The 14538-nt window shown below is 55.4% G+C and overlaps 1 protein-coding gene across 2 annotated transcripts in view; it reads right to left on the bottom strand.

Moving 5' to 3' along the window:
* The window catches only part of ACBD6 (acyl-CoA binding domain containing 6), an 81405-nt gene extending 76062 nt beyond the window's left edge, over nucleotides 1-5343 (bottom strand). For both annotated transcript variants that reach the window (XR_014226630.1, XM_082286891.1), the window contains exon 1: nucleotides 5131-5343. Coding sequence is in view for 1 of the 2 variants with exons in the window: in XM_082286891.1 (XP_082143017.1) it covers nucleotides 5131-5328 (198 nt within the window). In the remaining variant the exon portion in view is untranslated. The remainder of the gene's footprint in view (nucleotides 1-5130) is intronic.
* Between the last annotated feature and the right edge of the window lie 9195 nt (nucleotides 5344-14538).

Here is a 14538-nt window from a genome sequence, read left to right as displayed (position 1 = left end):
AAAAGTGCACTTGTGCCCTGCTTGCTATTTTAAGATATATTAAAAAGGCTTGCAGAGGTTTTGTTGGAAAGAATAAAAGACAAGATTTTGGCTCCTCTCTTTTTGCCGCAAGACTCCATAATGCAGGAGAAACCAACCAGGAATTTAACATAAGAGGGGACCCGAGCCCGACAGCTGAGGCAGGGCAGTTAAACATGCCAATACTGACAAAAAAAGGCAAAATTTTGTGCAGGACTCTGTCCTCCTCCTACTTCCCTAGAGGACCTCAAAAGCTGCTTTACTCCATAGCCAGCACAAAGACAAGGGCCTGTATTAGTATTTTAAATTAAGACTTTCTCATTCCGTGTCCAGAAAATAATTATTGAAGGTCTCTAGGGTGCTGACTGGTCACTTGATGCTCAGCTCTCCTCATTTACAGTTCATCAGCTGCATTAAAAGAACATGACAGCCAGAATGCATTAAAAACTTCCTGGTATTGCTTCTGCATGCAGAACTACCTGCAGGCGCTATCCTCATGAGTTGCACAAACATGACCCAGGCAGCGCCAACCAGGCAGTGTCTGCAGCCATCTCCATTTGTGACCAAAATAAATCTGGAAACCTTGGATGACGCCTTCACCTGAGAGCTGAAGGTCAATGACATTCAGAAGAGGGAGAGATACTCAGAAATGTGTTCATGCTGTACACCGTCCCCATACAACTTTAGCTGCTGCTCCACACCGTCAGAAACTTTGAGATTCTCCTCACACATTACTCCACGACTGGTTTCCCCTCCCTGGTGGTGGTTAAATGGCTCTCTGCTAATTTTTCTGCCAATATATTTATACAGCAGGATGTTCCAGCCAAACATTCCTACCCGACTGTAAATCTTGTAAGGTGAATTGTATTTGCAGCCTCCCTGTGGAGCAGTAACAGGAACAGAACCTCCCTGGACAGCAGGACTAAGCTCTCACTGTACACAAGCCAAGTAAGCTAAATTTCTTTTTCAAGATGGCAATTCCCGCCTGCTCCTGCCCACAGCTCTGCCCCAACCCATGGGAAAGCCCTGACTGAAAATGGGGTGTAAGGAAGAACAAGCAAACACCAGCCACAGAAGGTGTCATGATGACCAAGGGACTGCACGTCCCAGAGACAGAGAGTGACTCTGGTAACAACCAAGTCAGTGCCATCACACGGTTCCACACTGCAAGAAGCTGCAGGCAGAAATTCCTGTGTTCAGGGCAGGCTTGTGGCATCACAGTCCACAATATTTGAAAGACATCATGCAAAACTGAAACTGGTATTATATTCTTGAGCCCACACTCGGGGACAGTACAAGGCCCATTTTGCCGTCAGCACTGGATTTCCAGCTTGCCAGCACCCCCCAGCATTTACACAGACACATCCTCCTCCTGGCAGGGCAGTTTTCCCAGTCCAATAACTTCCAGCAAGTTCTGGATTCCCGCCCCTATCTAAATCACCACTACTACACTGGTCTCCACTACTGCACCTTCTGAACCTCAGATTTCTACATCCTCAACACGATGGGCAAGCTCTCCCTTCACTTGACCACGACAGACACAAGGCCCAGACCACTGATTTGCCCAAAACCACACAGAAAGTAGTGGAAGGAAAGAAAAATCGGTCCCAGTCCAGAGCCTTATGGACTGGTCTGTTCTTCCTCCTGTTGTGGGGCAGAGTCATAAACTCAGCAACATCTTCTAAAAACCTCACTGGAGATGACAACTAAGCAATTCCCTTATTTTCAAGTCTCTGACACATAAACAAAATCAGAGAGAAAAGTAATAAAATCCTGAAATGGCCTCCAATAAAAGGTAATAAAATTCCAGGAAAATGTCTATATACCCAAACAGTTTGAAATAAATAATGTACAGTATTTTAACAGAGCGCTCAGCTGTTACTGTCACCTCTTTTATGACGGTGCTGTATCTTAAATCAAAGCCTTTAGTGACACAAAACACTAAACTGGGAAAAGACAAGGATGCCAAATCAAGGACAGTGGACAGATCTGAGTCAGCACCTTTTGTGTGCCAGCAATTCCACCGTCCACCGGGGTGATATATTAGCAGCTCATTATGCATCCTGATACCGCTGCTGTAATTAAATACAGAAAACTTGCATTAAGCGCCCTCGGTTTGATTTAAAGCACAAAATGCTGCAAAACTTAAAGTTAGCAGGGCATAATCCCGCCAGTAGCTGTGCTAGCAAACCTCTCCCCTCTCCAGTGCCAGCACTACACTCCCAGGCACTCTGTAAGAGGCATGGCACCTTTCCGAACTGGGAAGGCACAGAAATCCAGGAGCCAAGCACAGCCTGAAACCGAGGAGCACAAAGGCACTTGCACATCCTGCTTGGTCAGGGACACAGGAGAAGGACACAAAAGTGCCCTGTTCTCCTTAGTGGAAGGCAGCTGGAAATCTGTGCTGACAAAGTGTTAATTGTCAGCTTTTCCTGACTTGTATCAAAACTCTAGAGAAACAGCTTCTGATTTTAGCAATTTTTACCATTAAACTCCTTATTGGTTTTACAGAGCTAACACCAGGAAACCCTCTGGAGTCTGTGGACAATTCATGAGCTGAAAAGCAAGCAATCCCTTCCCATTTCCACCCAGGACACTCACAAAGCATTTGAAACAGAGCAAAAAACAAAGATAATATTTGCAACAAGCATCCTGAGAATACAGGCAAAAAATGATAGAAAAGACGCCTTTTTCATCTCATCCTGGGCATTGTAAAATTCGCCTAGAACTTTTTTTTTCCCATGCTCCTTTTTCTTACAAGGGAAAGAGAAACCTGGAGACCTGTTTAAGTGCTAAGCACAATCTGAAAACAAAACCTCACGTGACCGGCCTGCTTTTAACATAATTACTGGTCCACAAACCACAGCCTGGGAGCTGCCAGCTTAGAGGATAATTAAATATTGCACTAAAAAATTGAGAGCACTTACACACAGCAGTAGCAGGACACAGGTAATCCATGTGGGAGAAACATACATGGAAGATGTGCACACCCAGCTTTGTCTGTTTGTCCAAATGAGTGGGATTCAGTTCTCAAGCTGAGGCAGCATCTCTTGCCACACACTTGAGCCACAGAACCACAGAATGGTTTGGCTTGGAAGGGACCCTAAAGATCAACTAGTTCCAAGCCCCTGGCATGGACAGAGACACCTTCCACTACCCCAGGTTGCTCAGAGCTCCATCCAGCCTTTATTTGTACTTTCACTCTTTCACCTTCCGGGTGTAACAATACTTACAGTTTTCTCTTTCTCCAGTTTAAGTGATTGTTACAGCCCTTTGCAACTGGTGCTGGTTTTGGTTTGTTTTATGTAACTTCTCCCCCGGCAGCAGGAAGAAGTTACACTGTGTATTTCGGCAGGATGCATCCTACAGCTCGCTCAGGTCACACAGGGCCTGAACGGGAAAAGGGGGCTGTGTTCAAGGTTACAACCAGCCCCAACCAGCTCCGTTTCCCAGCCCACTCGCGAGTCCTCCACGGACAGGTCTGCACAGGCGCGTCCTTTGTGACACCCCCAAAGAGGCAGTGCCCACCCCTGGGACACTGGTGCACATCCCGCTGTCTCCAACAGGGAGATGGGCACTGTGCACCACCTCTCCATCCCGTCCCACAGCCTCATCCCCCAGCAGGCACACGGAGCTGGGAAAACACAGCCATGGCAGTGGGATTTACCAGTCAAGTTACTCTGCAAAGCCTCAGGGACGCTGACAGGCCACCAGCCTGCCTGAGAGCTGCGCTGCCAATGGCAAGGGACAGATCCTCCACACCAATTTCAGCCACCGTGGACTCTGCCAAAGCCAAACCAATGCCATAGAATCGTTAAGGTTGGAAAAGACCCCCACGATCATTCAGTCCAACCTTTGGCCAAACGCCACCGTTCCCACTAAACCATATGGCAAAGTGCCACAGCTACGCGGTTTTTGAACGCTTCCAGCGATGGTGATCCCACCACTTCCCTGGGCGGCCCATTCCAGTGTTTTCCCACTCCTTCAGGCAAGAAAATTTTCCCACTATCCAACCTGGACTTCCCCTGGCACAACTTGAGTCTGTTTCCTGTCATTCCATGGATGCAGGGTCAAGGCCACCCACACTGAGCAAGGGTGAGAGGTAAGGAACAACAACCAGGGTGCTGGATTTATAGAATCATCTGGTTTGGAAAAGACCACTGAGATCACCAAGTCCAGCCTCAGACCGATCACCACTGTGACAACCAGACCATGGCACTAAGGGCCACATCCAGCTGTTTCTTACACACTTCCAAGAACAGTGCCTCCACCGGCTCCCTGAGCAGCCCCTTCCAATGCCTGACCACCCTCTCAGTGAGGAATTCTTCCTGATGTCCAACCTGAACTGCACCCGGCCCAGCTTAAGGCCATTTCCTTTTGTCCTGTCACTTGTTACTCGGGAGCAGAGCCTGACCCCCACCTGGCCACAACCTCCTCTCAGGTGGTTGTAGAAAGCAACAAGGTTCCCCTGAGCCTGCTTTACTCAGCGCAGAGTCCCCCCAGCTGCTCTTCACCAGACTCGTGCTCCAGACCCTTCCCGAGCTCCGCTACCTTCTCCAGACACCCTCCACCACCTCAATGTCCTTCTGGAACTGAGAAGCCCAAAACAGAACCCAGAATTTGAGATGCGGCCTCACCCATGCCCAGCACAGGGGGTCGCTCAGTGCCCTGGTCCTGCTGGAACTGAACATTTCTATTCTCTATGTTATTTATCACCGGTCACACTACGGCTGATACAGGCTAGGATGCCCTTGGCCTTCCTGGGCTCACGTTCAGCTGCTGTCGAGCAGCATCCCCAGGTCCTTCCCCGCTGGGGCACTTCCCAACCACTCTTCCCCCGAGTTTCGCGGGGCTCTGTCCCACCAGGCTCCCTCCACCTGCCCCGCAGGAGCGGCCGGCGCTGTCCCGGAGGGAGATACCCCCGCTCCACCCCCGCCCGGGACGCAACTTTCCTCCTCGGCACCGGCGCCACATTCTGGGCCGCAGTCCCGCAGGCACGTGGCGCGGGGGAGCCCCGGGCCCGGCCCCTCGGGGCACCGCAGCGGCCTCGCCCCCCAGCGCGGCCCGCCCGCCCCGGGGCCCCGCTCAGCCCGCGGGCCGGTCCCGCCTCACCTGCTTGTAGCGGGCGTACAGGTAGAGCAGCTGCTCCTTGCTGGCGGCGGGCAGCAGCGAGGGGAGCCGCTCGGCCGCCTGCTCGAAGAGCGCGGGCAGGTCCCGGCCCGGCAGCGCCGCGCCCGTGGCCGCCGCCTCGGAGCCCGAGCTGAGCTCGCCGCCGCTCCCGCCCGCCGCCGACAGCGGGGGCGACGCCATGGCGGCCCGCGCCCGCCCCGGTCCGCCCGACAACACGCTCCCCCGCCGCGCCTCGGTACGCGCGCCCGCGCCGCCCGCGGGAAACGCGCGCGGCGCACGAGGGTTCCGGGCGGCCGCGGATCCGCATGTCGGCGAGCGGCGACATGACGTAGAATCACAGATTGGTTTGGGTTGGGAAAGACCTCCGAGATCACCGAGTGCAAACGTTCCCCCAGCGGCACCAACATGTTCACCACTAAAGCATGTCCCCAGGTGCCACATCCACGCGTTTTGTGAGCGCTTACAGGGATGTGCCTGCCCTGGGCAGCCTGTCCCAAAGACTGACAACCCTCTCCGTACAAAAACTTTCCTCATATCAAATCTAAACCTCCCCTGCCGCACGTTGAGGCCGTTTACTCTCATCCTGTCGCTTGTTGCCTGGGAGAAGGGGCTGACACTGAGCTCATTCCACCCTCCTGTCAGGGGCTTGTGGAGAGCGAGATCTCCCCTGAGCCTCCTCAGCTCCCTCAGCCGCTCCTCACCAGACTCCTGCGCTCCAGACCCTTCTCCAGCTCTGCTGCCCTTCTCTGGACTTGCTCCAGCACCTCAATGTCCTTCCTGAATTGAGCGGCCCAGAACTGGACACAGGATTCAAGGTGTGACCTCACCACGGTCCCGCACACGGGGACAGGTTAAGGGGGTGGATCTTAAAGCTCATCCAGTCCCACCCCCGCCATGGGCTGGGACACCTCCCACTGTCCCAAGGTGCTCCAAGCTCCATCCAACCTGGCCTCGGACACTTCCAGGGATGGGGCAGCCACAGCTTCTCTGGGCAACCCCTTCCGCGCCCTTTGGGCCCGGCTGCCACCCGCGTCCCCCGCGGTCCCGGCCCGGGGCTGCTGCTGCCGTCTCCTCGTCATCCTCCTCCTCCTCTTTCTCCTTCTGCTTCTCCTCCTCCTTTTCTTCTCCCTACCGGGACCACTGGAGGGCACTCGCGGCCCGCTCCGGGCCGGTCCCGGCGGGATCGGTGTGCCGGGATCCTCCCCTGCACCCCTGTCCCGGGAGCAGAGCCCTCCTCCTCTCCGCGGGGCCCGGTATCAGCAGGGATCCTCCCGGGACACGATGTGCGGAGTGAGCCAGGATGAACCCGGCACACGATGTGCGGTGTGAGCCAGGATGAACCCGGCACACGATGTGCGGTGTGAGCCAGGATGAACCCCGCACACGATGTGCGGTGTGAGCCAGGATGAACCCGGCACACGATGTGCGGTGTGAGCCAGGATGAACCCGGCACACGATGTGCGGTGTCAGCGGGCGCCTCCCGGGTTCCCAGGGGTGACCCTGCCCTACCCTCCCCTGGCCGGGGATCCCGGCCAAGAGCCATCCCAGAGGTGGTTTATATTTATCCCCGTATCTGCTTCGGGTGGAAAATTTCCCTGTCCCGCGCACAGCTGTCGAGTTCCATCTCCTTCCTTCCTCCACCCCCGGCCGCGGCGAACGGCAGCCCCGAGCCCGCCGGGGAGCCCTCGGCCACCCCGCAGCCCCCGGCCCGCTCCGCGCTGGGGGGGCTGCGAGCTGGGGGTCTCGGTTTAGGGGTCGCCGTGTCACCCCGAGGCACTGGATGATGGACGAGGATGAAGGTGCTTCCCGCACATGCCCTGGTCCCTCCCAGCCGCATCCCATATCCCTGACAGAATATAAAATTCCCTGAGTTGGAAGGGACCCACAAGGATCATCAAGCCCAACTCCTTGCCCCTAGCAGGACACCCCCAAAAGTCCCACCATGTGCCTGAGAGTCTTGTCCAAATGTTTCTTGAGCTCTGCCAGCCTTGATGATGTGACCACCTCACTGGGGAGCCTGTTGAGTGCCCAGCCACCCTCTAGGTAAGGAACCTTGCTCTGGCATCCAGCCTAACCCTCCCCTGACACAGCTCCATGCCATTCCCTCAGGGCCTGTCACTGGGATGCTCCAGCTTGCTGCCTTGGCTGTGTTGGGGCTTTTTCTGCCGCTAAGAAAAGCCTCTGGCACCCAGTGAGGCTGTGAAGAGATTAAGAGGATAAAAGCCAACTTTTTCTGCTCAGCAGCCTGTGAGCAATGCGTGCACCCACTTTTCCATCCAGGGGCTTGCAGAGGAAAATGCAGGAGCTGTGGAAGAAAAAAGAGCTTCCATGAGGGGTGGGAATAAGCTGGATTTTATTCCTCTTAATCTCTTCACGGCCTCACTGGGTGCCAGGGGCTTTACTTAGGGGTGAAAAAGCCCCAAAATAGCCAAGGCAGCAAGCTGGAGCACCCCAGTGACAGGCCCTGAGGGAATGGCATGGAGCTGTGTCAGGGGAGGGTTAGGCTGGATGTCAGAGCAAGGTTCCTCACCCAGAGGGTGTTTGGGCACTGGAACAGGCTCCCCAGGGAAGTGGTCACAGCACCAAGCCTCACAGAATTCAAGAAACCTTTGGACAACACTCTCAGGCACATGGTGGGATTGTTGGGGCTGTCCTGTGCAGGGCCATGAGTTGGACTCGATCCTTATGTGTCCCTTCCACCTCAGAATATTCTATGTTTGTATGGTCACTGAGGCACCTGGACATAGCCATGCAGGGCCACCTACACGGTCCCACTGGGCCACCAAGCCATGGCACTGTCCCTGTCCCTGAAGTGGGATGAGTGTAGGTACCTCACAGCCCTGCAGGAAAAGGGAGGGTGGTGGATGAGGATGAAGGTGCTTCCCGCACATGCCCTGGTCCCTCCCAGCCACATCGCACATCCCTGACAGAATATAAAATACCCTGAGCTGGAAGGGATCCCTGCACCCCAGCTTGGCCGAGTGGGGTGGTGGGGCCCCAGTCTCGGCTCAGTATCAGACTGGGGACAGATTCAGCTGTGCCAGAGCCAGGAATGTGCTTGCAAGCACCCACTCTTCCCCCAGTCGCTTTCTGTGGGGACAAAGGGCACCCTGCTGGTCTATGGCCCCACAGCTGCCTTGCCTGTGTGGGGTGGAGGAAGCCCCGGTTTGAAATGGGAAAGGGGAAAAAGGCTGAACCAACGCGGCTCTGCCACTTGCAAATTAAGGAATACACCTCTCTACATATACATGGCTGACTAACACGCAGCCTCGTAGACAAACGGCGGTATTTACAGCGACTCGTCCCCGCACGGTCCCGCAGCAGCCCCGTCCGCCTCCATCCATCCATCCATCCATCCGTCCATCCATCCATCCATCCATCCATCCATCCAGCCGGCCGTGCCCGCCCGGCCAGCCCCGCTCGGCCCGGGCCGAGCCTGCCGGCGCTCCGCAGGCAGCCAGGCGGGCTGGCAGCGGGAATCCGCTTGGAATAGCTTGGGAGAAGTACTCGCAGCGAATGAACTGGAGCGCACAGCCTCCGCACGCTCCCGGCGCGTCTCCATGGTGAGAGGCCTCCCTGCCTCGCCGGGTCCCTTCTCCAGAGCGCTCGCAGCTCCTACCAGCTCTCCTTCACTTTTTCCTTGCCTTTTTTTTTAAAAGGGGGCCTGATCCTTCCTCCCACCCCCTCGCTCTGGCAGGCGTGGGAGCAGGTTTGATGCAAGGCGCCCGTGGAGGTTTCAGGATGGAAACACTGAGGATGGGGCTGCTGGGCTCAGACTCGCTGCACCTGCTCCACAGGATGATGTGGATGTAGTTGCAGGCTCCCCGCAGCCTGGGAGAGAGCAGAATGGGAGCTCAGGGGATGCCAGTGCCAGCGCCCTTGTGCTGGGTGCACCAACCACCCCCTGCAAACATGAGGTGGTGCAGGGCTGGGAGAGCCCCCAGTCACCCCAGTACGAGCCAGGTCAAATTCGGCCCATTCCCCCAGCCCTGGGCTACAGAGCACACAAAATCAGAAGCATTTCAAGCACCAAGTGGTAAAAAAAATCGTGCAGGGCCCTTGCATGGGCTGCATGTGTGGGTCTGCCCCAGGTCCCACGCTGGGATAGCAAAGACACAATAACAGGCTGTGACCAGCAGTGCCAAGCAGGGAAAAAATATCCCAGCATAATTATCATATCCATCCTGCTGGTCAGCCTGCAGACCTGTCATTGTCCCTGGGCACAGGGCAGAGGCCACCGCACACACCAAGCCCTGGCCAGCCTGAAAGCGACGTCTGAAGGGATCCCTGCAAGCTAAGCTGTGATTACATTTCTTTTTTCCACAATAAAAGGAGAAAGAGGCAGCTAAGAGCTGGTTCCCTTTTGCCGTGGGAGACACCTGCCTCTGGAGGAGGAGCAGGCTGGGGATGTGTGTGGCTCCCGAGTGGCACAGGGAGCCAGGGGAAGCCCAGGCACGCTCCCTGCCCGTGGCACAGCCCCCAGCACACCTCAGCCTGGCACGTGTCACCCCACTGTGGGCAGAGCTGCTCCTCTGGTTAATAAATGTCCTCTCCTGCTCCCCGAGCTCCTCCAGGCTACCAGTTGCAAATGTCCTCATCCTGCTACTCCTTTTCTTCGTCTCCCTCATCACTTTTTGGGAGATTTGTTCCCTGCACCCGTGTCTCAGGGGGAGAGCCCTCCTCCCCATCGTGCCTCCCACCATCCCCATGCCAGAGCACAGGAGACACCAGGAGAGATTCACTTCTGACTGAGCCTTTGCCTTTGCCAAACATCCCTGTAGGGCACCACCAAGCCCAGTCAAAGCCAAGGAACCCCCTGCCTTGCCTGCATGTGGAGCCTGGAGCTGCGTGGGTGGCAGCTGCCTGCCAAAGCCATTTCTTGGCAGAACACGAGGGGAACGGCTGAGAACTTCTTCTCTGGCCCCCAAGATCACAAAGTCCTCACTGTGAAAACCCAGGCTGTGCTGCCAGTTTTGGGCAGGCAGCACTCTGGTGCCATGCTTCGGGCTCCATGCTTTACCCCACCTTCTCTTCCGTGCTGCTCCCACCTCCTGTATCCGCTCTGTATCCTGCACCCAGAAGGTCCTTGCCCTGCTCTGGTGGCTCCCAAATCCCACACACCCCATGCAGAAAGCAGAACCCAGAGCACAGACCCTCCCTGCACTGAGCAGAGCCACCCTCCCTCCCTGCCTGGAGCACAGGAGGAGTGCTTGCACGGGTCTCAGGCTCATCAGGCAGGGATGGGGCAGCGTGTGCCTGTCTCAGCTTGTGATTTCCATCTGCAATATCGATTTTTCACATGTGTTGCTACACAAATCACAGCACCTGCCTGGCCTTCACCCCTGCAGTGGGAGAGGGAGGAGTGGACACAACGACTGACCGCTGCCCTGTCCTCTGCAGTCATTGCTTTAACAGAGAGACAAAAAACCCCTGCTTGTTGTTCGCCCTGTGTGTTCCCTCTGAGCAAGGCACACCAAATGCACACTCTGCTCAGTGTTTTTGGGAACCAACATCTGCTGTAGCAGCCAGGACCCCGCAGTGTGGCTGCAAGAGCTGTGCCCCCCCGTCCCTGACAAGGGATATGATTTCCAAGAAATGGAAATGGAGTCACAGGCAACAGGAAACCAAAATTCAATACTGGCTAGGGAAGAAGTTAAACAAAGAACTGAGGTCTCTGCCCTGGCATTAGCAAGGCCTCCCTCACATGCATCGCCTCCAAGGAGTTTGACTCCATTGCACATTTTCCCTACATTTGTTACAGCAGCAGGACCATTTGTTTGTGTATAATAAAGGGAATCTGGGAGAAAAATGTGTAATTAGCACATCCATCATACAGGTTTTTTTAGGTATCAATAAAACATCGATCTCCTCCTTCCATAAATTCCTACACTGTGCTGAATACAAATCAGTAGGAATGCATAACCCCCTCAGAAGTGCATAAATCTCCTTTCTCCTGGCATATCATTAAACCTCTTAAACACTGATGGAAAAACTCCTCTGGCAGGTGCTGAGCGCAGATCCCCAAGCGCGCCCAAAGCCCTGCTGGGCTGACATCAGCACCAGTGTGGTTGCAGCACAGACTGGCCAGAGGTTCAAAGGTGGCAGCTGGAGCTGTGCAAATAGCGGACCTTTCTGTGGAGAGAAACATCTCAGCACTAAGTCTTTTGGGTTTGGGGCAGCCGGAACGAACATCGTGTGTATTCTGTTTTCTAAACGGAAATGAAAAACACGAGGAGAAATTTCAGTTTGGTTGACCTAGAGTGTTTGGCTTTGTGTCAAGCAAACACAAAAACCTTCATTTTTGTTTCGCTTTATTCAGCCTCCTGTTTCTTCTATCCTATTTCCCATCTTTTTTTTTTTCAGCAGGAAGGTCTGGCTGTTTGACCTGGAGAAAACGAGGCTCAGGGGAGACCTTATTGGTCCTCTACAACCCCCTGAGAGGAGGCTGTGGCCAGGTGAGGGTCAGTCTCTTCCAGGCTGCAAGTGACAGGATGAGAGGAAACAGCCTCGAGCTGCACTAGGAGAGGTTTGGGTTAGATATTAGGAAAAAATGTCATCAGGAAAAGGGTTGTCAAGCACTGGAACAGGCTGCCCAGGCAAGTGGTGGAGTCACCACGCAACAACCACAGCGGAGCCCTTAGCTCTGAAACAAACCCCATGGTGTTGTTCACTGAAAAGAGCAAAAGAAAAAGTCACTTCTTACGAGTGGGGTTTTTCACCAGGACGATGATGAAATTTAGCTCACTTTGGGTGCTTCAGTTCCCCTGAAACTGCCTGGAGAAGACAGAGCTGAGGTGTTCAGCAGGAAAGCCCAGCTGAGTCTGGGCTGCCTCAGGGCTGCCTCCTCCACCCTCCCCTGCCTCTTGTCAGCTCCCCCTCAGCTCACATCGAGTGAGTAGTGGCTTTGTCTGTTACTGCCCTGTCACTGCGAGACCATGGATGTCCCTCATGCTCCTCTCCATCTCCCCCAGGCAGGATTCTCTGCATCCCTCCGGTACCCAGCCCCCCGATCCCCTGGCAGCTCCCCGGCCCTGTGGCTGCTGGCACCGCAGCGCTGACCCGCTTGGAACACACCAAACACCTCACAGGCAGGAGATCCGGCCCGTGGCATTGGAAACAAGCGCCCAGCAGTGATTCTCCTGGGGTGCTGCCCTCACCTGCACCCCACTTTGGGCTTCTCTGGGGCCACCAGGAGGGTTTCTCCGCAGTGCTGTTTGTCCCTGTGGAATCCCTGGCCTGCCCACGGAGATGAGGAGCAGCTGGTGAGTTTTCCTTACACCCTGCATCCCTCCCCAGACCCTCCTGACTGGGACGTCACGTCCCATCCTACATTCTTCCCCGAGCACTGCCTGTGGGTGATGAGGTGCGCTGGAGTAGGGATGCAGCTCTGGAAAAGCTGCTTCTGGTGCCGGCTCCGCTCTCCCCCAGCGCGGAGCGATGGAAGGGAGTGCCCGTAATTGCAGCTGTCAGGAGCAACAATCGCAGTGCTGCTGTTATAAATGGCTCCAGCCCGACTTTTACTTACAGATTTCCCTCACGTGATGCCACGAGTCGCACGAGAAAAAACCTGCACCACAGATAAGCAATTGCACCTTCCAGCTCTGCGGAGGTGGATTTATGGCTTGTTTTGGCTGTACAATGGAGCAGGCAGGCTCGGGCTGCGGGTCAGCGTGTCCTGGTGGGGCAGGCTGGGCTGGTTCAGAGGAAGGGGACACCCAGGGTCCCCTCCACATGGTCCCGCAGGGTCTGAGCTCCTGCCCGTTCAGTGGCTCCTGTTAGCAAGGGAAGGGGTTTGGGCTAATTCCTGCCGGTCCTTTAAACTCGTGATGATGTCTGGAGCCAGAGAGGGTCTGCAGGGCACGGGGGTCTCAGGCTGTGAGGATGACCCTGGCCAAAGCTGCTGGCATTGCTCAGAGGCACTGAGGGGGGTTCCACACACGTGTGGTTTGCACCAGGGCTGATTTCCACGGTGGGGACAAAGCCAGGCTGTGTCCTGTCCACGGCTGCCATCGGAGATCAGAGGTGTTGTGCTCCCAGCAGAGCACAGAGTTCCCAGCATGGACTCAGTCCATACCTGGGATGGGAATCCACCTGACCTGCTGCCCCTCGCTCTCTGCCCTGGGGGCACAAGGACCTCTGGGAAACGTCCCCACTTGCTTCAGATGATTCTTTCCGAACTGACGTCTGTTCTGAGGCTGCAGGACCTGGAGCTGTGTGGATGGCACCTGTGGATGGTTCACACCCAGCCCTGGTGCATGAGGGAATGACCCGGAGATATGTGATTCCTTCTCCAGGCCAAATTAGACCCTCCATGGAGGAACAGCCAACCTAGTGCTGTCCCAGGAGATGTCCCAGCAGACTGGAGCACAACGCCTGGCACCTCCGACCCACTGGGGCCATCAGCAGCAGCTGACACCCTAAGGGTGCTCATGACACAGGGCTCGAGCCAGGCAGGGTCAAGCCAGGTTTGGCAGGAGCAGCTGTTCTTTTCCTAAAACCATGGGATCATAAAGGTTGGAAAAACCTCTGAGATCACTGAGTCCGACCATTAACTCGGGACTGCCTTGTTCACCACTAAACATGTCCCTAAGCATCACATCCACCCGTTTTTTGAACACTTCTAGGGACCTTAATTCCACCACTGCCCTGGGAGGCCTGTTCCAGTGCGTGACCACCGTTTTGGTGAAGAATTTTTTCCTGATATCCAATCCAAACCTCCTCTGGAGCAACTCGAGGCCATTTCCTCCAGTCCTGTCACATGGGAGAAGAGGTTTACTCACACCTGGCTATAACCTCTGACCACAGCCCAGGCAAATAGGAGGCCTGTGGCCTTTTGTGCACTTTGATTAGGTGCAGAGGTTTTGGAAAACCCACAGAGCTATGTCAGGATTTCCAAAAACTCCTAGGAAGTCCAGCCAGCTTTAGAAGTCTTTGCCATAGCTGTTACCACACACCTCGAGCTCGCTGGTGCTCAACTTTTTACTGCCATTGCTGACACGCTGGATAAGGGACACAGGTTTAGTGCAGAGAATGGCAGTGACACAGCCTCCAGCACGGAGTTACACCAGCTCACAGTGTCACACATGGGCATGAGCTGCTCCTCCCAGCAGGACCCCAGCCATCGTCTGTCTGTGCCACGGGGGTGGCACAGGAAAGAGGGGTTCCCCCAGCCCTTTAATGGTGCTTGTGGCAGCTTGGTGCCTGCAGCATCGATGCACCAAGAGGTGCCAAAATCTTGTGTTTGCAACACAGCCTGCTGTGGCTCTGGTGTGATGGTGGCATTGGCCATGTGGCCTAGCAGCAGCAGCTCCATGGATGCTGTTTCTTGTCCCAGGTGGCCTCCCTTCCTGCTGTTTGGTGGGTGCTGCCCTGCTTCCTTCACTCCCCTCA

Source organism: Coloeus monedula (genome assembly GCF_965178545.1).
Source record: "Coloeus monedula genome assembly, chromosome: 9".
In the NCBI taxonomy this organism is placed as follows: domain Eukaryota; kingdom Metazoa; phylum Chordata; class Aves; order Passeriformes; family Corvidae; genus Coloeus; species Coloeus monedula.
Note: the sequence above shows the minus strand (reverse complement) of the source record. Positions and strands in the feature narration are given on the sequence as shown.